General features: G+C 38.7%; 3 protein-coding genes across 3 annotated transcripts in view; 2 read left to right on the top strand and 1 right to left on the bottom strand.

Annotated features, from left to right (window-relative positions):
- Positions 1–1703: 1703 nt before the first annotated feature.
- Positions 1704–3879, bottom strand: LOC109851954 (gastrulation defective protein 1 homolog). The gene has a single exon (XM_020422590.1). It carries the CDS (start codon positions 3784–3786, stop codon positions 1756–1758), a length of 2031 nt encoding a protein of 676 aa, XP_020278179.1. The 5' UTR covers positions 3787–3879; the 3' UTR covers positions 1704–1755.
- A 352-nt stretch (positions 3880–4231) lies between these two features.
- LOC109851904 (splicing factor 3B subunit 6-like protein) lies at positions 4232–5528 on the top strand. The gene is made up of 3 exons (XM_020422482.1): positions 4232–4509; positions 4734–4852; positions 4933–5528. Exons 1-3 carry the CDS (start codon positions 4477–4479, stop codon positions 5156–5158), a joined length of 378 nt encoding a protein of 125 aa, XP_020278071.1. The 5' UTR covers positions 4232–4476; the 3' UTR covers positions 5159–5528.
- A 403-nt stretch (positions 5529–5931) lies between these two features.
- Positions 5932–25933, top strand: part of LOC109851960 (solute carrier organic anion transporter family member 3A1) — an 84740-nt gene continuing 64738 nt past the window's right edge. The window contains exons 1-2 of the mRNA XM_020422609.1: positions 5932–8028; positions 9150–9255. The gene's annotated coding sequence lies outside the window, so the exon portion shown is untranslated. The remainder of the gene's footprint in view (positions 8029–9149; positions 9256–25933) is intronic.

Raw genomic sequence — 25933 nt, 5'->3', positions numbered from 1 at the left:
AAATTATGAATTTCTTGTTTAGTTACGGAACATAAATATAATGTACAATATGCACATATGCCTAAAAAGATAAAGATTTTATTAATACCGATTATGTTATACAATGGGATAAATAGCAGAAACTGGTGATATAAAGTAAAGTGATGTAAAGTGACAAACACGTAGCTCTTATTACCGCGACATAGGATCTGTATATATTATCTGTTAATAATATATTATATTGTATATGAAAAAAGACCAAAAATTGCACAGATTCCTTTTAATGCAGGACATAGAATACTGTGAACAAAAATGGATATATTTGCGAGTTTAGATGTTAAGTTGATCAAGTTGAATCTTTAGTCTTAAGAGAGTTTTAAAGAAAATTTATCTGTTATCTGAAATATATACTAATATGGACTAACTGTACCGTTTTATATGAAAAGTAGAATAATACTTGTATATGTATGTATGTATATATGTATATATGTATATATGTATATGTATATATATGGTATGCCATATATGTATATATATATGTATGTATATATGTATATACATGTGTATATGTACATACATATATATATACATATACTATTATATATATATATATATATATATAATATAAAATATAGGCTGTTTACAATACACGACGTGTTAATAAATTACATGTGAATTTTATTACTGTCAAACGATGTCTTTCTTCGATTTTTCATCGATGCAACACTAAAAATGCGTGATTCTAAAAGCAAATATAATAATAAATTGTTATCACTGTAATACTCATTTTATGATTTTTTTGTAAGATTCATAATTTATCAATTTGCTCGCAAATGAGGCATTGATGAAAGTCACAAAGACATATCGGTAAATAATACACTTCGTCATGCGTACACACACGCATGTACGGAATTTCCGGAAAAGTAAAAAATACTATTTAAAAGTATTTATATCAATCATGAATTAAGCAAAATATGTGGCAAGGTTGTAAAAAAATTTGTAAATATAGCATTGATGAGATTCCATTATATACATAGACAGAAACGCGAAACCAAAAATATTTTTATTTGTTTTTATATGATTGCCAAATTGAAACAAAAATATTTGCTATTATCTTATTGTTTAACAATATATATTATATAGGTGTACAAAAATATACGCTAATAAAAATAAAATATATTTATATTTTTATTCTATTATGTAACTTGTCCTCTAATCCTATTTGTTTATACTAAATTCAATCACACAACTGTATAAAATTCTTTAAAAATAATGGAGGTATAGTAAACTTTTCTTTTTCTCTCTTTTTCTCGCTCTCTTTTATATTTATGTAAAGAAACTCGCACGCGTAGTTCTGTGTGTGTTCACTTTTTCTCTTTAGCAGTGTTGGGATACAGAATGCACACAAGTAGTGGACACACAAATAGCCATATCTACGATCCAATTAAATGATACTAACATTTCTACTGGAGAAGCCTAGAACTATTCTGAAGCACAGTACAAAATGCACAAGTAAATTCTTGGAATAAAGTTTGTTTATAAACACATGTATATTTTTTTAAATATTTTGCATAGAATATATACAACACATACAACATGTACTACTCATCTTTCCTCATAATCTCCTAATACGTATATAAGTAATTACAGTCACAGTAAAAAACAATAATTTTCTATTTAAGTTACTATGTGTTACTGTATGTGTGTGCGCGCGCGCGCGCAAAATGCAAATATATGTTTTATATACAGTATATATACAACTTGTAAAATATACATTTAAGTCTTTTGTTTTTTATTACTAGGTCCGCTATCTTGGTCATCATTTTGGAAAATTGTTTTCGGTTGTGTCTTTTTGTATGCCGGTGCGATCCAGTACGGTTGTTCCTCAGCTATCTTTGCATACTTGAGAATAGCTTCCCTGGGATCTTGATCGTCTTCTATTCGCTTGCTCAGTCCGAGATTACGTATGACATACGAACTAAGAGTTCCTCCGGAGGACGCCACTCTGCCACCTTGTCCAGAGGTGATGGGCAAATCGGGACGTCTCGATTTGACTGGATCCATCCTATCTTTCTCCATCTGCTTGCGAACAGATTTAGGTCTATCCTGGCGAAATAATGGGAGCGCGTGAGGCGTTATAATTTGCTGAGTGGACATTATCTCGATGTGTTTCTGCTTCATATGCGTCTTAACGACACACAGTTTGGCACCTCTCATGCTCTTCTTGGGATCGTAGTACACTTTGACAATTCCATTGCCGCAACCGACAAATATCTGATTTAATTTCGGATGCCACAGAGTCTTAATCACGTGTGAGTTGGTCACAGGTATTTCTCTGACCAAATCAAATGTTTTACTGTCGTAGAACAGTACTCTGCCAGTTGTTTTCCCTTTGCTCAAAGATTCTCCCGTAATGATCATAGAGTCATCCGGACTAAACATGCAATCAGTCGTGTCGTAACGTGAGAATAATTCTTTGGCTTCAAAAACTGGGTGCTTGAACGACCGTAAATCCCACAATTTAAGAGTGTCATCGCAAGCTCTGCTGGCCAACATCTGTCCGAGATAAGAGAAACTTAGACTTGATATCTCACTACTTTGCATGTGCGCATTTCTCAGAATAAGAGATGGATTTACAAAGTTCTTCCTGTGATCCCACATCTGAATTGATCCATCTATACACCCACATGCTACAGCCGCACCTTCCCGACTATAAGCACAAGTAGTAGGCACAGTTTTCACACCATTCTGAGCTCTACATTTTATCAAGCTCTTGTGACCACGTGGCCTGAACAAACTCCATATTCTGCAGGTACTATCTTGAGAACAGGTTAAATATTCTTCCTTCGTAAATGGATGCCAACAGCCGCTGTTCAAACTGGCAGTATGACCCTTTGTACGTGCCATGTCGGTAATATATTGATCACCTTTTACAGTTTCGCATTTCTCAAAACCATCTCGATCTAGAACTTTTGCCTGTGCTGATCCTGATATTACCAGTATTACATCTCCAGTCATAGAATACTGCAAACATTTGATGGGATGATTTTCACAAGGCTGCAGAGTTCTAAAACTCTTCATGGATGTGTCCATCCCAGCAAAATCCCAGAAGGAGAGGTCATAGTCAACAGATCCCGAAGCTAATCGAGCTCCAGATGGATCTGCAGCAATAGCAATGACAGCTTTGGTACCGTGAATCATGGAAACTTCATGAGAACAAGGAATCTTGTCCTTCAACATTATCTCTTCTTCTTCTTCTTCTTTTTCTTCGTTATCTGACGATTCTTCATCATCCTCGTCAATACTTCTGTTCTTGATCTCTTTCTTTTCTGAATCTTTTTCATTTTCTTTCACATCTGAATCTTTCTCTTCTGAACTAGCAAACAGTGATGATGGTATTGGTGGACCAATAAGGTCATCTTCACTGTCGCTTTCCTCTTTATCTTTCTTAGATTCTTTATTTTTGTTCACTTCTTTTTCATCAGAAAATACTTCTTCTTTTGAGGACGCAATTGTTTTGTCTATGTATGTGTTACTATTAATAGTCTTAGTAATATTTTCCATCATCTCTTGTATGTCAAACGACTTTGCCTTTTTTCCAAAACTTGTGATGCCCATCAGCTTCTGCATGCTTTGGGTTTCTTCCTCATCCTCTGGCTTGATCTCGTCCATCTTTCTCACATTGATCTCTTTAGGTTTCTTGCCAAACGTGCCAAATCCGAAGCTGGATGTTTCGCCAGGCGTTTCGGATGTCACCTTATTTAAATTATTACTAATTTTTCCAAAAGTGATCTTCTTCGAATTCATATTGATAACTTGGTTATAACAGATCAGAACTATAAAGCGACACACAAGTATGAATGCGTTCTGTTTTCTGCATATGCGCGCATTTATCTATAGTTCACGTTACTTAACTATATATACTATATATACTATATATACGTTACTTATACTATATAGATCATGCGCGTATATGCATGATCTATATAGTATATATAGTATAAGTAACGTAAACTATGTATGTATTTAACACTGGCTGCGGTCCGTTTCATGCTTAAGCGCACATTTATCTATAGTATACGTGACATATACTACAGATAAATGCGCGATTAAGCATGAAACGGACCGCAGCCACTATGTCAGCAATCTATATGCATGATCTATATAGTATAAGTAACGTATATATAGTATATATAGTATAAGTAACGTGAACTATGTATTTAACAGCTATGTCAGCAATCTCCTCTACTTCGGGTAAGTTTCACTTGCCGTTCGCAACGCGGATGGAATCATTTCATCCTTATTTTTCATTGAAAGTTAAACAAAGATAGGTAACGCTCACGAGCGTTGCGAACGGCAAGTGGAACTTACCTCCCTCCACTTGCTTGTGTGCATTCTGTATCCCACCCAACACTGCTCTCCTGTCTCATAGTGCTCCATACGAAGTGAATTAACACTTTAACTTCCAAGAGCTTTAGTAAAAATACTAATTTCAAGATGACTATGGCAATGCTGCAACGTCGCGCCAATGTAAGAATATTAATTTTTTTGGTTTAGTATTTTTACATAAATTTTGTGTTTATCCGATTTTCTAACCTATCATAACTGCATTTCTTCCGTGTTTGTGTATACTCGCTCAAAAAGTGTGCTCAAAATCTGACATCTTTTACTTTGTAAAAATGGATTTTTTTATACGTATATTATTGCTTTCTCATGAATGAAAATTTGTCATATGAATGAAAATCTTGTTTTAGGTAAGGCTACCACCTGAGGTAAACAGAGTGCTGTATATCCGTAATTTACCGTATAAAATTACGGCTGAAGAAATGTATGACATTTTCGGCAAATATGGAGCTATTAGGCAAATTCGAGTGTAAGTAATACATTTATATAGAGAAATAAGAGAGTAATATTTTTATTACAACTTCTTTAAAATTGTGATTCTCGTTTCAGAGGAAACACTGCTGAAACAAGAGGCACAGCATTTGTCGTATATGAAGATATATTTGACGCAAAGAATGCGTGCGATCATTTGAGTGGTTTCAATGTATGCAATCGTTATTTGGTGGTGTTGTATTATCAAAGCAATAAGGCATTCAAACGTATCGATGTTGACAAAAAGATGGAAGATCTGGATAAATTGAAAACAAAATATAATCTAAATGAGGAAAAAAAATAAGTGACTTGCAAGAACTATGAATTATTAATATACAAACAGAAGTATTTATAAAACGCACTACATTCATATGGATATTAATATGTGTACAAACTCTAAAAATTTGTTGTGTAAGTAAAATAATCAAGTACAAAAATAATATTTGTATGCACACTTATAAATTTGATACAGAGATGATAAGAATATTATTAATATAAGTTATTACAAATATTACTGTAAGTTTTAAATGTATATTGGATAATTAAGTGTGAATGTAAGATATTGAAGAGTTAGATTTACTGTATGATGTGTAAGTTAGCATGTGATGGAGGTATATCTGACGACAAGCAGGAAGATATAAATATATAAGTTGCTCAACGACACGATAACAATATTATTGATAAAATTTACAAAATTGTCCTCCTACCTGCATTAATTTATCTGCGTACAACTCTGTACTAACAATAAGATAATTATTTAGATAGAAAGTGCAGCGTTTCAATGAATCATTCTTTATATCTTTTCTTTCCTTTATCTTATTATTAGTTGCTATAGCATAAAGAACTTCTCTTTTACACTCTCGAAAAAATTGCAATTAACACCACAGTCGGAGTGACGTTCTTGGCTTTCAAAAGAAAAGTCTCAAAAGGATGATAACAAAATCTCCACTCACATTATTGCAAGTAGTATTGTAAAGTATCTTTAAATAACTTTTTTTGTTCTAATAAAAATTACTAGGCATAGAAAAGTAAAATAATTTTGTTTTGTCTATAATAAATATTTATCAACATAAAATAGAAAAAACGACAAAATTGTTTGTAATCTTTTCTTTCTACGACCATTGTTGACATTTAATGTCATATTGTTTTCATCTGTCATTGATAAATGATACACGCGTAACTTAATCGTCTCACCTGCTCATCCGCGTTTTGTAATTCGATCCTGCTGTATGTGTGTGTACATATACATATGCGAGGCACGCTTTCTCTGTTTTTTGCTTCCGGAAATATCGTGATCGAGCTAGCTGAGAAGAGAACCATTTCCGCTCCCGTATACATATATCACAACGGAGCAATCGCATCGGAGTTTGTGAAAACGATTGAATTGCGTGCAGCGTACGTGTGTACAAGAGCGCGTACGCACGCGTGCGCGCCGCGGCGTGTCTCCCGCGTACGTACACGGTCTCTCTATCTCGACCCATTCGATTTCAGTCGAAAGCGAAAACTCGCTTGGCGTTCACCGTTTCACCCGTTGCTCGCACGCCGCTTGCTCGCGGGATTCGCGTCCCGTTTTCCGGCGTGCGTTTCGAGTATCAACCGCACGGTTGTCACCCTGCGAGAGGTCCAAGGAAGAAAAAAATCTTATCCAGTTCGCGAAAGCGCCGATCGCGTCGAGTCGCACGTTCGCTATTATTGTATTAATGCTGGACGACAGCGACGCGGCGTCACATGTCGTATGACTGCTGCGGCGACGGCCGCACCGTTGGCGATACGTTCGGCGTCGCCCTGCGCAGCGTGCTCCGCTTCGTTCACGAGGGCCTGCACGATCTTCTTTCCGAGCATCAATTGTGGCCGTTTCTTGCCGTCATCGCTGTCATCGTCGTCCTGACAACGCTACTAGCCAACCGGTCTGTTCGTCACGGAACGTTAATATCTCGCTCCGAAATGTCACTGTAGACTCGCACAAATCCTCCGCCAGCGATGATTATCGCACAACGCCCCGTAAATGCACCCGATTGATTGTTTATCGACAGACAGAATGAACAAGGCTTGAGAAACGGTGGGAGCCGTCGAGACTTTATTATCACTCACGCGACTTATCAGAGAGACGATACGCAAGTGCATCGATACGAGAGAACATTTTTGGAGAACACGATAATGCGGCACGTTCAAGGACTTTTTCGTCGCATCAGCTGGAGACGGACGCTCTACTACAAAGTCACGAATGCGTATCGCGACGGGGTGTGTTCGGCGATACACACACACGTAGCTTGCGATTTTCGCAGCGCGACCAATTCTTCTCTTCCTCTTCACAAATAAACGTCTATGAAAGCCGTGAAACTTGCGTATAATTTATATATATATATGTATATGTCGACCTAATACACATATGTCATTGCTTGCTGACCTCAAACTTTTACTGACGTTTTTCGCACGTCGCACGTGCGAAACTCACGTGTAATCTAATAACGAAGATTCCTTCCCCTGTTACTATCTCTGCCCACTATTTGCGCCTAATCTCTTGCCTAGATATCGTTCGTCAGGGAGCGGAGTTTTTTCTGAAGCAACTCGAGGCCTAAGCTGTTCACTATTTGATTTTTTCAATTTATCCGAGAATTTCAATGTCTATTTATAACGCTCGCCGAGAAACGTCTCTCGATTTTCTAGCATGAACGTTCCCGCATCGTAAAACGCTTTAATCCTGCCGCAAGTGTCGTGCGCGCGAGCTCGGCGCGTTGCCTGGAAACACGCGATATAAGCAATGCATCTTTTCGTTCGGCTAACATTGCAAACACATCGGTTATAACAACGATTCGAACGACTACGCCATCAGCGACGTGTCCCGCCCGCGGTCTGAAGAGCGGGACGGAAGGGGGAAAATGGCGGATTCGCATGTGGTGAACTCGAGTCGATTCGATTGATGCGCGCGCAACAATCGCGCGAAGTCACGTGACCCGCGACTTCGATTCGAACTTCAGAATGAACGCGCGCCCGGCCATGACTCGCTGTCGAATATAAGGTGCTGCGATTTTTTCACGATCTTCGTCAATTCCATTGTCGGCAACAACGTCGCAAACAGATCGGGGACACGCGTGAAGAATCAAGGAAATGCAACGGTCACTGGTGATTGCATCACGACGATCCGCTCCCTGTTGTCTGCCGATTCGCATCGAGGTAAGTGCGCGCGCGTTTTGCTACTTCGGCCATTGTTCGCGTTCAACTCGTTCTTCGCCAATAACTTTGCGATTGTAGACCGGTTTGCGGGTTTGAGTAGAAGAAGCCGCGCGATGTATTTTCAGAAATAAATCCTTTCTCCGCCGTTTCTCTCTCTCTCTCTCTCTCTTTCTCACTCTTTCTCTCTTTCTTCCGTGTAATTTACATATGTACATAAATATAAATCGACTTTGTCGTCGAGACTCCGGCGAGTCTCGTAAACGTGGCACGAACGTGCGCTACGACCGCGCGAGGTAAACACAGAAATAAACGTGCCAAATGGATCGGTGGCAAATGCAAGCGCGCGCGAAGGGAAGAGCAGAAAGACGGAAACGCGCAGCGGTAGATGAAATACCATGTGCTCCCTTTCACGCGACGACTTCCTCCAACCCGCTATACGAGCGCCCGTGTAGAACGAAAATAGACGCAGAAGGAAACGACGACCAAAGCGCCGAGACTTTTTAACGCGATGTACATACATGCTATGCTGCGAAACTTTATTTCGACGTCTCGATCTCGACGTAAAAATAAAAAAAAAATCGCGAGCCCGGTCAAAAATTAAAATAAGATTCCTAAATTTGGTTTCGTGTTTATTCTCTCTCGTAAACATTAAAATAAAGTTTATTTTTATTATTTTTACAGTTAAAAATATATAAAAATAAGTTTCTTTTAGAAATAGACTGAAGTAAAAAATTGTATTGATTTATTTGTAATTGATATTTGTTGAAATAGTTTCGTCGCGCTTTATGTGGATGTAAAAAAAAAAAAAAAAAAACGTGGTTGATTTTATTTCAGGCTTGTTTCACTGCGCCTGTCTGAATCCGCCGCACAAATTCTGGCGTTCTCTATGTTCCGCGCGCCGTAGGGGCGGCGTTTTATCGGATGTATGTGTATTTACACGTATGTCACCTCTCACGACTCTCGCGTCTCGACTCTTTTTCAACGTACCACAAGCGTGCTTTAACGAGCGTGAACGCACTAAAACGAGCGCGCGGAAACGCCGCGAGCACGGAATAACACTGCCATTTTGAGGGCGATGGAATTGCGACCTTTAATAAGAGCGCCGTCTTTTTTAATTGCAGGCGGCTCGTCCCATCCTGTTTCCCTACAACGACGGGCGGCGATGTGACGGGATCGACTCTTTTCTCCTCGCAATTTGTCACCGCGACATTACTTCTCTTTTTCTCGGTGAGTAACGCAACGCCTCTTTGTGTCGTTCGTTCTTTCGCGCAGTAATGCGCTTTTCTGTCGAAGTAAAGGAAAAGAACTTGCTCTTTTAATAATTGTAATGCCATAAACAACGGCGAAATTTACTAGAAATGATTGCGATGTTCGTGAACGACAAATTATTGTTTATCCAATTGTCAAATGCATTTATTTTTTAATTTAGTAAAAAATTACAACGTTACATTACATTTTGTAAGTATGCGCATTTGAAATGTTAAGAGAGCAATCTTTTCGCTTCAAATACAATTTAACAAAATTATAAAAAATATTAACTTATTTCACATTTTATATAAAAAAAAAAAAAAAATGACTTTGTACACGTACATTAAACGTCACGATATTACTTCGAAGTGAGTACGTAGCTCCAATTATATTTCAAATCGAAATGCATTTGTCGAAGCAATATATTTACACCTTTACTACAACGAATGCAAATAACAGTGATCGGAAAACTTTAATTGAATCCGTGGTGAGAATTGACAGTTCATATGCGTGCGTTTCTTTGAATACGCGTTCAAAACTGCTGTTCACATTGCGTGCGGTGTTGTGCCCAATTAATGAACCTGTTCTTATTGTATGTGAATAGCTTTATGTAATTGTTACATATGCTATGTAACAGTAAATTTATTTTAATATCGTTATCGTGATTCATGAATATAATAATGAAAAAGAAGCATTGCGATAAGAGTTTCGCGCGATTTATATTATTTACATCTTTCTAAAACAAATTATACTCAAGTAGCAATTCTCGAAAACCTAATACCATTTTAAATTTTACAAAACTTGTTGTTCTGCCTTTTACAGACCAATGTGCGCTTTTTATAAATTGCTCAACTGTCGTTAACACACACATACGAGATAATCTTAGACAATTTTTTACAGAAAGTTATTAGTGATATGGCCAAAATAATAATTCATTTTGGCCAATAAAAATTTTTGTAAGAGACAAAAAAATATTTCTAGGAATCTCGCAATATAATCGCGCGGGGATTTTTATTGTACAAGAAAAAAATTGTATATAATATAACGTATAATACATATGCTCCGCGATCTTAATATTAATAGCGCACACAGTTATTAGACTGTCGTAACAGTTACAGCTACATTACGCTAACAATTATGATAGTAAAGTAAAGCCTTCGCTTACCAAACACAGAGTTAATTGCGCGCTATTAAACGTCCGGCGCGCAGAACCGCGTATCTTGTTATAGTTGTTATATCCGAGCAATTTTGTTTCTTCACGCTGGTAAGTGCGTCACGAGCATTATAGGGTAAATTGAAAGCATTAGCGTGACGAATCGAAGGTTAGGCGTTTGTTACAACTAAAGCTATGGTTCAGTCTCGCGTCGAGCTCGTTATCCTTTTATCGCAAGCATTTCACGACAGGTGAGGTCGATGTTTTTATTGTGTCATCCCTGTATGATGACGTACGACCTCGGCCGAGATTTCACCACAATTTCAAAGCTAACGAGTAATCACGCACATCTCTCTCTCTCTCTCTTTTTCTCTCCCTCTTTCTCTCTAGGTTTAATAAATTTTATTTAATTTTTTGTCAAAGAAAACAGAATTAAACATACATGTAACAGAATTTTTATTACATTCACGATACATGTATAGATAGATTATATACGCGCGATTTCTGATTTACAGAACTTACACGAAATGTTCTTCCAATGTGCGCGAATACCGTTTTTAGTATAACTGAACTAACAGTGAGAGATAAAATCGCTAAAGGGACTTGAATATTATCAGGAGCGCGCTTTTCCACGCGAAGTTTTCACGTAGGTTCAATGCACTCGACTCTGTCACATGATAAGGGCTTTGCATGTGCACGCGACGTCATATTGCTAATAGAGCAGGTCTCGATCGAGGCTGCCGTATCGCGATAATGAAACAAATGAAAAGAAATGACAGAGCGAATGAAGACAAATGGCTTCGGTATATACTAGTCTCGATCTCCTAAAAGTAACAGAAACGAATGAGCGGAACAAATCGACTCTAAGTATCTGACGATATTTACACGATGACCCTCTTTATATAAAGATGATCATGATGAATCGTGTGTGCGTTCAAGTTTTTGTTTTCATTGATTATTAGTTAAGCAAAACACACGCATGCATGCATACATAAAAACACAGGTAATTTACAGAAAAATATGAAACTAAAACGGCGAGAAAAAGAACCAGTTTTCGACCATAAATTTACACTTTGTAAAAGTCGCATTTAAATTGCTTGAAAAACTTTTACGAATCAAGAAAAGATAGGAAATGGGACATTCAGCTAAATAGAAGTGAACGCGGGATATTTGCTCACGTCATATATTTCGAGTGTGTTTTGACATTTTGTCGGGATGAACGAAGACGATCCCCGCGATTGGCATCGCGGATCGTGAATAAATTCGAACGGATTTGAATAAAATGCTCGTTAAAATGATTTGTCCTTCGTCGGTCGTTCGACTTTAAACGTAGCTCCCTAAATTTGCTACAAATATCTGGCGTGGGTCCTTCGATGCTGCAAATTTCCATTTCCACCGCTCGTAAATCTTCGCAATGACTTTTTGCGGCACTCGGGAAACCCGGCATCCTGAATTTAAATTACGTTTAATTTAATTCGCGATCAAGCAGAATATTGTGTCATTGCAATGCATTTCGATATAGATTTCTCTGGTTGAAAGTCTGATACAATACAAATATCATATTGACTACGAGAATCGCTATCTATCTATGTCGAGAGTTTTTTTGAATTTAAAAAAAACGGAAACATAAAGAGAGCGCAAGAAAAAGAGAGAGAGAGAGAAAGTAAAAATAAAGTCAGCACATTTAGCGTCTTGTTTCCACGTTCAGAAAAAAAAGCGGGTCGCGCAAACGATTTGATCGCCGTCAGAACGACATTGCTTGGCAAGGACGACTGCTGCCGTCATTGTCCATTGGCCTAAATCGCGCTCTAGCTAGCTCACTATGTGCAGCATGTTAATTCGAACGAGAAGAGAAATGCTAATACTTTACATCTCGTTTCATTTGTCAATCTTTCTTGTCGTTGGATACGTTTATTGGGACAATTTAATTATTTGCATCAGTTTGATGCGTACAAACATTCTCATCTCATGATATTCTCACGAAGATTTTATGATTGACTTTGCTATTCTATTTTTTTTTCAATTATCCACTGCAAAATGTTATGTTCCCCGGGAAAATAATGAGTAAACTTAAAGGAAATATTAAACGAGGCATATTTTTATGTGTATAAGCAAAAGTATATTATATTTTTTAATATAATAGGTATAAATAACGCGTATAATATTAATTTTCTTATTTTAAAAAAAATAGAGAAATTAATCTGGTTTGCCAATAACATTGGACGATGAATCGCGTGTCGTTGCACATTCAGTTTCCCTACATTCACGACTCTCACGAGGTAATAACAGGCTGTAAATCCCCGCACACGCACGTACGGCGGGAACTAATTACGATCTTGAATATCGAGTTTCTCCGCTCGCACTTCCACTTTCGTAAAGAGTCGGCGCATCCTTGCGCGCAGAGGATGCATCGGCTGCAAGCCGTGACGCGTTGTGAAAAATTCGGTACGTTCATGTTGTAACACTATTTGTGAGTAAGCACAACTCGAGATTATTGCGGACGTCAGGAAAATTCGCATTTTGCAATATATATTGGAATATATAAATATATATGTATATATATTATACATATGTATATATACACATAAATATGTACAAAAACAAAAATATACGCATTATCAAGATCGCTTTAATGAGAATTAGCCTACTTGAGTTTCGAAAGTTTTTTTATAACTGCGCGTTGCGAGATTTTATTACGAGAAAATCGCGTAACGTAATTTTCTTGAAATGGGAAGAAAAAATATTGAAAAAAATAATTGGAGATTAATTCTTACTTGTGTGTAAAACAAATTATCTATCTCGTTAGTAAAAGACTAATGAGGCTGTATCATCGCGTATATGATGAGTTATGAAGTTTAACTTATAAACCGCGCGGGAATAGCTAAAGTTTAGCAAGCGATAAATTAAACTTGCGTCCGATTGTAAGTGTAATAGACCCGGCGAATGCTTGTAGAACGCGTGTGCAACTTCGAGCTTTCGCGTGTGTCACGCTCTAATTACTCGAGAAGAACGAGTTCCTTAGATTTTTGGTGATGACGCTTCAAACGGAAACTCGATTGCGAAATCTGCCAAATTTATTCCGCGAAGAGGAGAAGCAGAATTTTCGGACCGCGCGCGAATATTTATACGTGACAGGTGCTTTTAATCTATATGAACGCCTATTCCGGCGTCGTAAATATATATACTTGCGCGATCTGCAAAGACGATTGCGCATAGAAGTAGCGCACAGATAGAAACCACATTGGCCGGTGAATTATGCAAGAAATTGTTCTGCTTTGTGCTTCAATATATTTTACATCTTTATTGGATTCTTTTTTTTTAAGAATGTAAAATGTAGCAAATGAGAGATTCGTGTTCGGATACAATTTTCTCCGAAAAAAAACTTTGCCACGCAAAACGTGGTCCACTATATTCTTCTAAATTAGCCTCAATTTGTAAAAAAACAACATGGAATGTTTAGCTCCCAAAAGCAACGAGATTTGCGGTTCGCAAGTCATCAAACGTCACACGCACAAGTATTTTGTGTTTTCTCACAATCGCATTTGAAAACAATTCGACACGGCGGGATTCGTCGAACGTGTATTTTTTTGTCTCGCCTTCGATTCATAGCAGTCGCGTGATGAAAAAGTATCTCAGAAAATATCCTCGAAAAGCGATTGTGCGTTCGTTGCATGGAAATTCACGCTGCAAGACACATCATTCCGTAATGCAGAACTAGGCTACTCGTTCACATTCGATAATGTGCGAACTTCATCGAATGCACCTGACATTATGGTGTACGCGAATAGTTATCTCCCTCTCTCTCTCTCTTCTTCAAAATATGCATTAGCGCGCGATTTAAATACATACTGCACATACTTTCTTTTTTTGTCTTCTCGCTGTCGACAATATTTGACCGAACGTAATCGAGCAATATCCCATTTTGGAATGACCCGATTTTATCTCGCGAGAATGCATTTCAATTACAAGAGAATGACGCGATTAATAGCTTCACTTTTTCATCGATATGCGAACCGCAGATATTTTGAGAGCTGTCTCGCTTCTCTGTCAAAGCTGTCGCGCATAAATTATATATGCGAAAAAAACCTGAAGAAATAAAAAACAAGAGACATAAGTTCGGGGACCGTTATGTAAAACAATAAAATACAATTTAAGGGCTTTTACGAACAAGTAAATACGTACACGTTTTCGAGCGAATAATAAATATTTACTTATCATAAATTTCGCTTTGGGACAAAGTAACGTGAATGTGTGTGTAAAAAAATGATGGAAACGTCGTGCGGTATTTTATTATGTACATATGATACATACATATTCTTGTTGCGATATAATCACACTGATAATTTTTTATTTTTTTATAATGATTATGGCGTGTAAGAGAGTGTTGTGCAATAGAAAACATTTACTTAAGTAATATTACATAATGATGTCGTAGAATGCAAATAATTTTCTGCGATACCCCGGCGGCTATATTTTATGACGAGTTCGATCGGGACGTAACTATTCGGGTGTCGCGAACGTCCAGGATTGTTTTCATTTGACGAAAATGACTCGTCGTGAAAATAGACGATCTCCTCTCCTCTCTCGTTCTCCCCGTCCCCGTTCAAGCCGCGCAATGCGTGTGGGAATGGGGATGATGCAGTTGGCCTGGATAAAGGTCGGTGGCCGACCTAGCTCCCCGGCGCGATCGGCCCGACCACCGCCGGCTCTCTCTCTCTCTCTCTCTCTCTCCTCTCTCGCTGCTGTGCCACCCATCTCGGTATTGATTTTGTTAACCTTCTAGATTCTAGCGCAGGGCTTTCTACCCCTTCCGTTCCACGTCAACCCCCTCCGTCGTTTCTCGGGCGCGACGACGTCCCACCGTTCGCGAGGTCTTACTCGCTGTTTCTTCTCGTATCAGACTCGGCTCTTCGCGCTTTTACATCCTCAACTCAAGGACGATATCTGGGAGAAAGTTTTGGTGTTCTTTCACGCAGGAAAAAGAGAAGTCACACGATGCGTGTGTGTCGATTATTAAAAAATTCTCTTTTTGAAAAGATTTCACTCTAATATATACGCTAATAAAAAAAAAACAGATATAAACGTTTTTTTCTTTATCATGACTTAAAATTAGTGTTAGATAAAGTTACAATATCAGTGACAGAAAGAGATTAGAATTTGCGTTTTTGAAACAACTCATATAATTGATTGACGCTAATTTAAACAAGGATCGTCATTGTTCTCGAACGATGTTATTAAGTTCGTGCTGATTGAGATGCTTTTCCGCAATGTTAATCAAAACGACTAATGGCGTTCGCTTCTTCGGTGGCAAACTAGTGACACCAATCGAAAACAATAGGATCAGATGTAAAGAGGCGGGTGTCAGAAGTAGACAAATCTTAATCAATAGCCGGTAATAGCCTTTGGTATTGCCGCTTTTGTTTCTTATGCTTATATCTACATTAAGCGAATATTGTGAGCGCTTCGTAATAGCGGGGTTTTTATTGTAATTTATGATCAAGGCACGCTCACATTCTTACACCTACTCGCGAATTCATTCATCGCATTCATTAGCGCATACCTACACCTTCCGCTTTGGAAACAGCGTGTGATTTGTTTTGGTTCTGAGTTTTACTCGCGCTTTAACAGCGCGTTATAAATCCACCAGTCAAATAATACATATATATATATATATATATCTCAGTTACAAATGTATCTACTTATTATCTCGATTTTTATTATTTTTTACATGACGTTAATTTTTTTTATTTAGTTTTTTAACAACATATGTGAAAAATTAAAGGTGATTCGACTTTCTTGCGAATTTAAATTCGATAACGCGATGGATTTTACACGCACACACGCTTGCTCGATCCTTACGCGCGCGTATGTATAATGCGAAGCTTGCTAGCGGAATTCTAATGCGTGTATCTGTGCCACTGTGCGAATTGAATTCCAATTATACGCTTGAGTTACTTGTCATTCATTCGCAATTCTCTTCGAATTGCATCCGCGGCTTTTGGCGCCACTCCATCTTCGACGTCGGTCATTACGCGGGATAGTGCGAAAATACAACACTCACACTACCCTTCTGTACGAAAAAATAATGAGAGAAACTCTCAAAGTTCTTTCTTTTGTGGGAAATAAATCGCCGAAGCAGAAGTGGTGTATTAAAAAGAAAAAAAGTGTGAATTACGCTCACTTAAACGGCAGCATTTACGCATTTCCTAGATAGATGTCAAGGAGCTTGATGTGACCCATTTGCTCTAATACTACTGTTGATTAGCTAACTCGGCGAGGATTTGTTACTGTCAGCTGTCACGAGCATATATACGCTCGTGTATACCTATGAGATATTAGCTAGCGATAACGACGCTTGATAGCTGCATCATCGCTCGAAATATCAGTTGTAACCTTGGTAAGAGCGATGCACTCGGACACGTCAATGCGCGCGTGTGACGGAAAAAAATCTTAAAAATTTCATCTTGATTATGAATGCGTACTTAAAGCTTCTTAACGTCTGCCGCTTTTTGTGTGTATTTGCACGCAATAATATCGCACTATGTGTTATGAAACATGCACAATTATATTAATTATTAATTTGCGCGTCAAATGATTAATGTGGGAAAAATATTCAAATTTTCGAGTAAAATTTGCTAGTTAACGTGGCATCATTTTTTCTGAAGTAGTAAATATTAACTCAAACAAACTATTATTTTATTTTTTTATTAATTAACAATATGGGAGTATTAACTTTCGATAATTGTTTCAAATTGCCAATTTCAATACATTTTTCTTGTTATTTATGTGACATTTGTGTACAAAAATATAAAATTTATTAATTAAAAAAATTACCGCAATTTTTGTGCGCATTGTTTTTTATGAAAAACAATAATATTGTATTTCACAGGCACACAAAATTTGTTGAAATTGCCTTTCGATAATCGATTGTTATTGATTTATATTTTCTCGCGAGCAAACATTCATTATGTCAAAACTGTCAGAACGAAGAGCAAGCAGAACGCGACCTCATTCTTCCTTGATTAAAACGCGCGCGTACCCTCGAACGTGTCTCAATGGCGACGAACACGAATGAGAGGGACTTTTTTCATCGGTCTTTTCCCGTTATAAGAAGAGAAGTGAAGATGCGGCCTCTTTTCACCCCGGTGAGAGGGAGGTTCTCTGTAAAAAGAAATCTGAGTTAACTCGAAGCGGTGACGGGGAACTAGGCCACGTGACGCAGGTACCTACAATAATAGAGGGAGCACAGAATGACGACCTACTTTGGTCGATTCCAGCATAACCGAGATTCAAAGCCGATGTCAAAGAAAGACCCAATCGTGGATTTATCTGTTTCCGTCATATAATGTCGAATATTTTAATATAAATAGATTGTTATAAACGCAACGATTGTTATATACACAACTGTGTGCTACTGACATTTTTCTATATTCGACACTCGACCGGAGCTTAAAATCGTTATTTATTTATAAGTAGAAGATAATTGAGAGAAGGAGCATAGAACATCGAGGTTTATTATCTTATTGAGTCTTCTTCTCTTTGTTTCTCTCTCTCTCTCTCTCTCTCTCTCTTTATTGAAATCCACTTTTTTACAATTCATTTATATACAAGCTATATATTCATACAATTTCCTTATAAAAAGCGCACTCTGTCAAAGGGAAGCATCGCTTCCTTCGTGTTCACGTAAAATTAGCGAGATTTTTGCGGCACGCGATAAATCACAGGGCGCTCTCAAAGGGTGCGGCGAGTGTGTGTTGCTTAGGAGTCGGGCACAAAGCCCGGGCGAAGAATCGAACAAGGCGCCGCGTATGATGGGATCTCTTCCACAGAATTCTACGAAAATAACTTTAGTGTCGCTTCGCGGTCGTATCTTTTCTCTTTCAAACAACCGGCGGCACGCAGTCAGTCGTCATCACGCCACGGTAACAAAATGCATTCCCGGAGTCTCGGAATCGCGAGACAACGCGTCGAAAAACGTGCAATTTTGTGCGAACGGTGGCCAATTCTCTCAATCAGACTCGCCTTGCTCTGTTGCGCACGACCGCGGCACGACTCCATGCCCGCATCCAATTATCACCATCAACAAAACGCACTCGGCAGTCGTAGTTTTAATTCATTCGGGGGCGTAGCGTAATAAAATTAACGTAGCAACAATCTGCATTTATAATATTACAAAGAATACGTAAAAAAAGTAACAGAAGTTTTAAATCGGACGTACGTATGTTCCTTCCCAGCGTTGCGTGAAATACTTTTACGACGACGATACAACAATGTAAAGCTTTTTTTTTTATCAGCGCGCGAGCAGAACGGAGAGAAGAGGTATTTTCTCTCGCAGGTGTCTTCGCGATGTTTTCCACAGCACGTCTGGCTGGCCGATTGTATAGACCGTTACACAATCGAGCGCATAACAAGTAAGAAATCCCAGCCGCGCGCGGCAGTATATAAAGCGACCACTATGCGAACGTCTCGCGACCACTCAATGGATTTCTTATAGGCTTTCTCACTATCCTCTTTCTTTCGTTCCGTCATGAAGTTTTTTGTTTATTTCGCCAATTGTTTTGTATCTCGCGCAAATTTCGGAAGGACTTGTACAGACGTGGCTCGAGCCGCGCAGGTTGTCTCTCCTTCGAGAAACGCGTCGATGTCTCGCTTCTTTTAGCGCGTCATTTTGTTCTTTTTACTCGTCGATCTCCTTATTACGGCGTTGCTAATAGTGCAAAACGCGTTACGTACATAGACTGTGTTACATCGTGTACTCACATGAGTGAGCATATTCCGGTTTCGCGAAACATATGGAAGTTCCCACGGGTGTATGCGATCACGTAATCGGTATATAGATTGAAATGCGTAATCTTTAATTTTAATAGTACACATTTTTTAATTTCGTAAGTCTCGGATCCAGTTTTGCGTTGATTAACTTTTGCGTCCGTAATATTTTCATACGTGTGAAAAAAGTAACGGCAGATTAAAAATTTCACAAATTTCGATCTCGTGTAAATATTACGATGTGTTTAAAAATATCTGCTTTCATTCTTATTTATCTGAATTAATGTCAGTGTGTTATTTTGCGCACAGTTTGTATGAGCTTTCGGAGCGTAAATATTTGCACGTCATTAATTACGACAAACAAAACATTTTTCTCCGCTCGCCTTCTCTGTAATTGTTAACGTCGTTACACAGAGAACTGCTTGCACCATACTCATTTAACCTTATAAACACGAATGAGCAGCCATTCATTTTCCATTTAGAGCGTCTTGCAGCCGTAACAAGGAGGAGTTGTAGTATGACCCAAATATGTACGACGGCGATTTCAACTTTGACACATAGTGCGTTGCTCGAATTTACGAAGCATCGCATCAAAATCCAATGCATTTTATCACAAAATATGAGAAATTTTATTTAAATGTTCCAAGATTTTACCGTTTTGTTTTTTGGCTCCTAATGTTGCTAATAATCGATGACACACGCAGTCGAGTGTTTAAAATGGGAATATGGCGTCATGCTATTGGATCTAAACCGAACGGGTTTATCGTGACTTCATTTCTAATGCTTAATGTTGGTTCTAATAAAAAAAAACTGGGTACCTGCCAGGAACGTAGCCTGGAATCACAATACGACGTGTCTAAGAAGTTGTTGCACGATGTGTCTATTCTTTCCTTTCTTTTAAACCAGCCATACATATTGATCGCGATCGCAGCGCATAGAAAATCGATCGTAACGAGCCTGCGAATTTTTAATCAATTCTTTCGTTATTCTAGGACATTTGAAAAATGCACACAATGTCTTAATAATAATCTTATAACCGATACACAATATTATAATAAACATTTGCCCGAAACAAATGCTCAAAAAATTCTTCGAATTTAATCAACTGGCAATGAAGGATATATTTTGCGGATATAAATTTTAAACTGTACATTAATGATTAATGTGTTCTCGCAGTTACGTAGTATCTATTTCAACACATCTACAGCTATGTCTATATTAATTAAACTTATGGCACTCCTGCGCTTGTCAGACGAGCTGCCTAGCGGGAAAAATTAATGATGTCACTTGACGCAACAAGAGATGATAAAACGATGTAATGCTTCTCTTGACGTACACGATATAGACCTTCTCTCTTTTACAATCGTTCTTTTCAATAGAAAATAAATAGATAAAAAAAAAAAAAGAATCACGATTGGTCATGTGCCAGGTGCAATCGAAGAATATCAATGCGGATCGTTACGCGATTCGACGGTGGACAACGCGCGTCACGCGTGCAGCTGAGAATTCCCCCGAAGATCGGTAAGCACACGTAAGGCGTATCGGGCGCGAGGCCATCGGTGCATTGTCATCTTCCCACACGCGTGTTGATGCACGCGGAGAAATTGCGAGACAACCAGCCACATGCGATGTGCCACAACGCCGCGACGAAAAAGAAGAAAAACGAAACAACAAGTGTTTCGACATTTATTTTTCGATAACTCGAATCTCTTTGTCCCGTCTTGAATTCGAAAAGTCGTGGGCTGAAGACGCGATAAAGAAGACGCCGATACGAGAAATTCCGTCTCGTCGAAATTTCGTCGCAATACGATGTCCGATAGGAAAAAATTTATTCTCAGGATCGCTTCCTTTTTCCCTAATGGACTTTAAAGTCGAGAAAGAAGAATCGATTAAGCACGCGTGGCATGTTATCGCGCATTTTAATGGAACTGCTGGCAAACACTCTCGTGTTCCGTCATTGTCCCTCGACGGTTTTTCCCCGGACACTTCTCTTGGTGTTATACGATTTCCGAAGCTCCCGAATACCAGGAGTCGTTCGGGCGTGCTATAACGAGGTTTTCTTCTTCCTCTTCGCGAGCTCTGTCTCCCGACAGTCTTTGCGATTCCGTGTATAGTTGGCCGCGACGACGACGACGACGCGACGGAAAATGGCGAAAACTGTCGAGGGTAGAAATGGAATAAGCAGCCGGAGAGAAAGAAAAAGGGGCAGGACGGGAAAGACATTTGCGAAGGTATAAGAATAGGGGGAAACATCGCGGGAATAAACGAGCGGAGTACGGTAACCATTGGTGAAGTAATGCGATTGGACTCGCGCGCGATGCTACCGGCTAAGGCGGCGCAGAGCAAGGAACGGACGAAGGGACGTGGTGTGGCGCGGGGAAGGAGAGCTTTATAATAGCTCAACTCTGGAATGAGGAAGTCTCGTACGGAGACGACACCGCGAGAATACTAAAGTCTGGGTTACTAGTTGGTTGTTGGTTACTTCGCGTATTCCAGGCTCATAGCGCGAGCGCGAGATGGAGCTTCCAGGGATTGTATTTCCGTCCCGAACGCCTTTGAAACTCTCCCTGTCGCCGTGAGTCGTTTGCGTGAGTGAATGAAGACGATACACCCATTTCGCGCGACGAATCCCGATTTTTTTTCAAGAACAAAACTCTTAGAAAGCAAAAGATATAACGTACAAAAAAAAAATATATATATATATATAATAGAATTATAAGATATAATTAATATGTTATTGTAGTCTCTTGTTTTGTCTAATAAATAATGCGCGCGTATTCCACATCCCAAGTATTTTTGTCCGATGACGTGGAATAACTTAACATTTGTGTGTACACAGCTAATATTGCGATAGTGATATTAATCACTCTATTCGTAACATATTGTGACGTATTGATGACTCTGTCGTTTCAATGATAACCGGTTTGTAAATTTCCTATGATTTATCGTGATACGATCGGTTCCTGACTTTCGCGCGTTTACTTGAATATTTTTAACCGCAGAATTGATGAAAAAAAAAAAATAAATAAAAGAAAAAAACCCGTCCGGCAAAAGAAAAAAAATTCAATTTTTAAAAATCTTATCTGACAAATTTATAGAACTACATATTGCTGTGCGTGTGTTACACTGTAATAAATTAAAAAAAAAGAGATTACATTAATCCGCGTCACTAAAATACATATCTAGTATGTTATTGAAAACTAACAATTTAAATGTTCTTAATGAAAATTAACGTTTATTTTATAATTTTATTGATTATTTGCTCGATAATAATTATTAGCCTCTCTTAAGAAGAAACGACAAGAAAATGAATCGCAAGTGTGACATTTCTGTGCTACTGCAGGTAGTGTATAACTGATGCTTGAAAGAGGAAAATGTGCGGAAAAAATCTCGAGGTTTTACGTAGGCGATGTTTATCGGAGCGCTAAAAATTCTTCACATTGACGAGAAACGACCTCGTTGGATAAAATAAATGTCGACTGTCATGATGAACATCTTTTTATCGCGCATTTGTTTCTCCATCTTTCGTCCAACGCATTTGTAACGACAAAAAAATTGGAATTCTGATAAAATGCATCGGTCGCAACTTAAGCGTGAAAAAAAAAATTGTAACGGCGCCCGTTCACGTCGATTGTCATTTTGGCTGTTGCATTCGCCCGGTGGACTTGGATCATCGGAATATTTTTTACCTTACGTTTTGCTGTTCTTTATTTATCATCGCTCAAAGCGTAGTTTATATTTATGTTGCGATAAAACACACATACAAGCTCAGTAATTGTACTCACAATATAAATTTTATAAAATTAACACAGTTAATATTATCTGTTTATATTATCGGTTTATATTATCTATGTTTTTTTGTTTTTTTAATCAAAATATTTATAGAAATTGATTCGTTTATTATCGGCAATTTAATTACCAATATTTTTCAAATAATAAACACAAAATGACCAATTAAATAATAACGAATATAAAGTGATCGGTATTGGCGTTCAAAATTAACGATATAATGTTTATTACTCAGTGAGGAAATAAGTATCAGAGGTGTATAAAAATCTGACTAAAGTTTATACAAATTTTCGCGCGAGCGCCGCGAGACCGTCAACACCTCACGCGATCGATTGCTCGTTCGTCGGATGGTTGTCGAGGCCAAATCGTTAAACCGTTTATATCAATCGACCAACATAATTGACTTTCGACTTCCAGCTCTTTCCCATTGCGCTCGATGTCCCCGACTTTGACCTACAACAACAACTCCGTTAACGTTCGGGCCTGTGGCTTGGGCGAAAGCAGGTGAATCAGTCTCTTAAGAGATTTACCCTTGGCCCTGGGCCTCGGTGATTCCGCTTCGTTGAATCGATTGTGCGCTGCTCCAATCTGTCGCGTTTGATGCACTCTTATGAGAGAACGAGCGAGCGAGAGAGAGAGAAAGAGAGAGAGAACGGTCTGCTCCGCATCTTCTGGCAATGACCTACATGTCTGTCCAAAATAATCTGACATTGCAAGCAAGACCTTAACCGCGACCCCTGGCGCTGGAGGAAGAACGCTCTCAACGGGCGAATGTCTGTACCGAGGCCTGCCCGGGATCAAAACAGGGTAAAGAAGTCACGAGATGCCAAGCACGCGTGCACAAGCAATAATAAAAGAAATAATATATTGACGATATAATATACACTAATTATATATAAACAATTTGAAAACAGAGAGATATAAGAAAATAAAATTAACATATTTACATATTTTTTTAATTTAATTTTCTTCTCTTTTTTAAAAATTCAATTTTTTTCTATTAAATATTTAGTGATTAATATTATTTGTCGTAAGTATCATATTATTTATTCACGTAAAATATAATATAGAGAAAGTTTTGTCTCTGTTAGTTGGAGCTTTGAATCGTTCGACATAAGCCCAAGAGTATCGATTTCTCAAAGTTCGGCACAGCACCCAAAGAAGGGAACATTGGGCGGGTGTGGTCGAGGGTGTGTACATCGATCGGCACTTTACTGTCGACGAAAGCATATCCTGCCATGCAGCGCAGAAGAGAAAACGGTTGGTCCTGCTGTGTCACGAACAGGCAGAACTTCCAAATAATATCTTGCAATTTAATACCTAACACATTTGCTTCTTCGGGAGTAACGAAATACACATGTGTCATCTTGAAAGTGAAAAGCAAACGTGTTAATATTATTCGAAAATCTTTGAAAACTGATTTAAGCTAAAATTCATACTATAAGTTATTTAAAAAGTGACAAAAATGTGTAACACATAACAGCTTTTGTTTTTTCTAAATAGAAACATATTTTTTTTACATATTATTATTTATATAAAAAAAATTTAAACGAGTCACTTGTCTCTCTATTCTTCGCGATGATGACGAGCCGAACTAGCGTTTCATCGGCCAAAAAAGAAAAAAGTTAGAAAAATTACTTCTTCTCTCCAAAATCAGACCGAGCACCTGCCCCTCTCAATGAGCCGTTTACGTATGATGTCCTTCTCCAGAACATGACACCAGCTCTCACTCAGCGTCAGACCGAATCACCCCGCGACGTTAGAGAGGGTGCACTCGCGTGGGCGCTCGCGTTAGTCGTGGCTTGCTAGCTGGATGGCCGAAATTAATGCCGGGTATCCAGCGGATGGGACAGATCGAGTTGGCTCACTCACCGAGCTGTTTTCTCTTTTTTCTCTCTCTCTTTCTCTCTCTCTCTCTCTCTTTCTCTCGTTCTCGAATTTAATCCACGAATGGGGCAGGGGACGCACAAAGAGGTGGATCCCGTCTAGACGGGCCGGTGACGTCACGAGACAAGGTCGACCGTCGTCTGTGTCTGCCTGGCTCGTGGTGGCACACACGTGCGCCCTCGCTGTGATGCGAGCTTCGTCTTTCTCTCCCTCTTCTCTTCTTCTCACCCTCTATTTCTTTCTGTCTCTTTCTCTATCTCAAGGAGTCTCTTTCTTCGCTCCTTGTCTTCCGTTAGTCTCTTCTTGGCTTGCAGGACGTCCCATGAGGACTCACGTTCTCTATAAGCAGAAACGGAACCGCCAAACCGCCCCCGGTAAGTTGGGTGTTTCGTCTTTCCTTCTCTTCCCGCACGCGTTTCGCCATCCCCGTCAAAACAAGGGCGAGAGAGCAGCCGTGAACTATAATGGATCCGTGGCGGATGCTAGGGTCGGCAAAGAGCTGCAAGGAGAGAAGATTACATAGATTCGCCCCGGACGAGTAATAAAATCGCATTCTCCTATCTTACCTTTTCTCTGCTTCTTCATCAACTGTACACAACTACAGTTATATAAATTTCGCTCGTATAAAAAATATCTCGTAACTGTATTTATATTCAAAGAATCGTTCTGTTTGTTCAGAAAGTTGAAGAAAATCAATTTTCAAATCTTGTGTATCACATTCGCACGAAACGCGAATTGATGATAATTTCTATCTATTAATTTTTCATTCAATTGTGTTGATTTCATCGTCAGTCGCCTGCGCGATTTCAGGTTTCTGGGTATCGCGTTTTTTTTTTTTTTTTTTATCTCGTCGACAGATCAGTGACCTCAATGGACATCGCCAGTCAACACGACCGGTGATCGATCACGTTGAGATCGCCATCGCAACGCTTTTGACCGTTCGCGAGACGAATAATATCTGAATTCGTGCCGTTCCGGCGTAGCCGCGCGATCGCCGACTCATCAATAATTCAGCGGGTCCACGAGCGAGAGACTCGAAAACAAGGCGAAAAAAAAAGAGAA

Source organism: Pseudomyrmex gracilis, unplaced genomic scaffold, assembly GCF_002006095.1.
Source record: "Pseudomyrmex gracilis isolate BER0280 unplaced genomic scaffold, ASM200609v1 scaffold_22, whole genome shotgun sequence".
Classification (NCBI taxonomy): domain Eukaryota; kingdom Metazoa; phylum Arthropoda; class Insecta; order Hymenoptera; family Formicidae; genus Pseudomyrmex; species Pseudomyrmex gracilis.
This window is presented reverse-complemented; position numbering and strand designations above follow the sequence as displayed.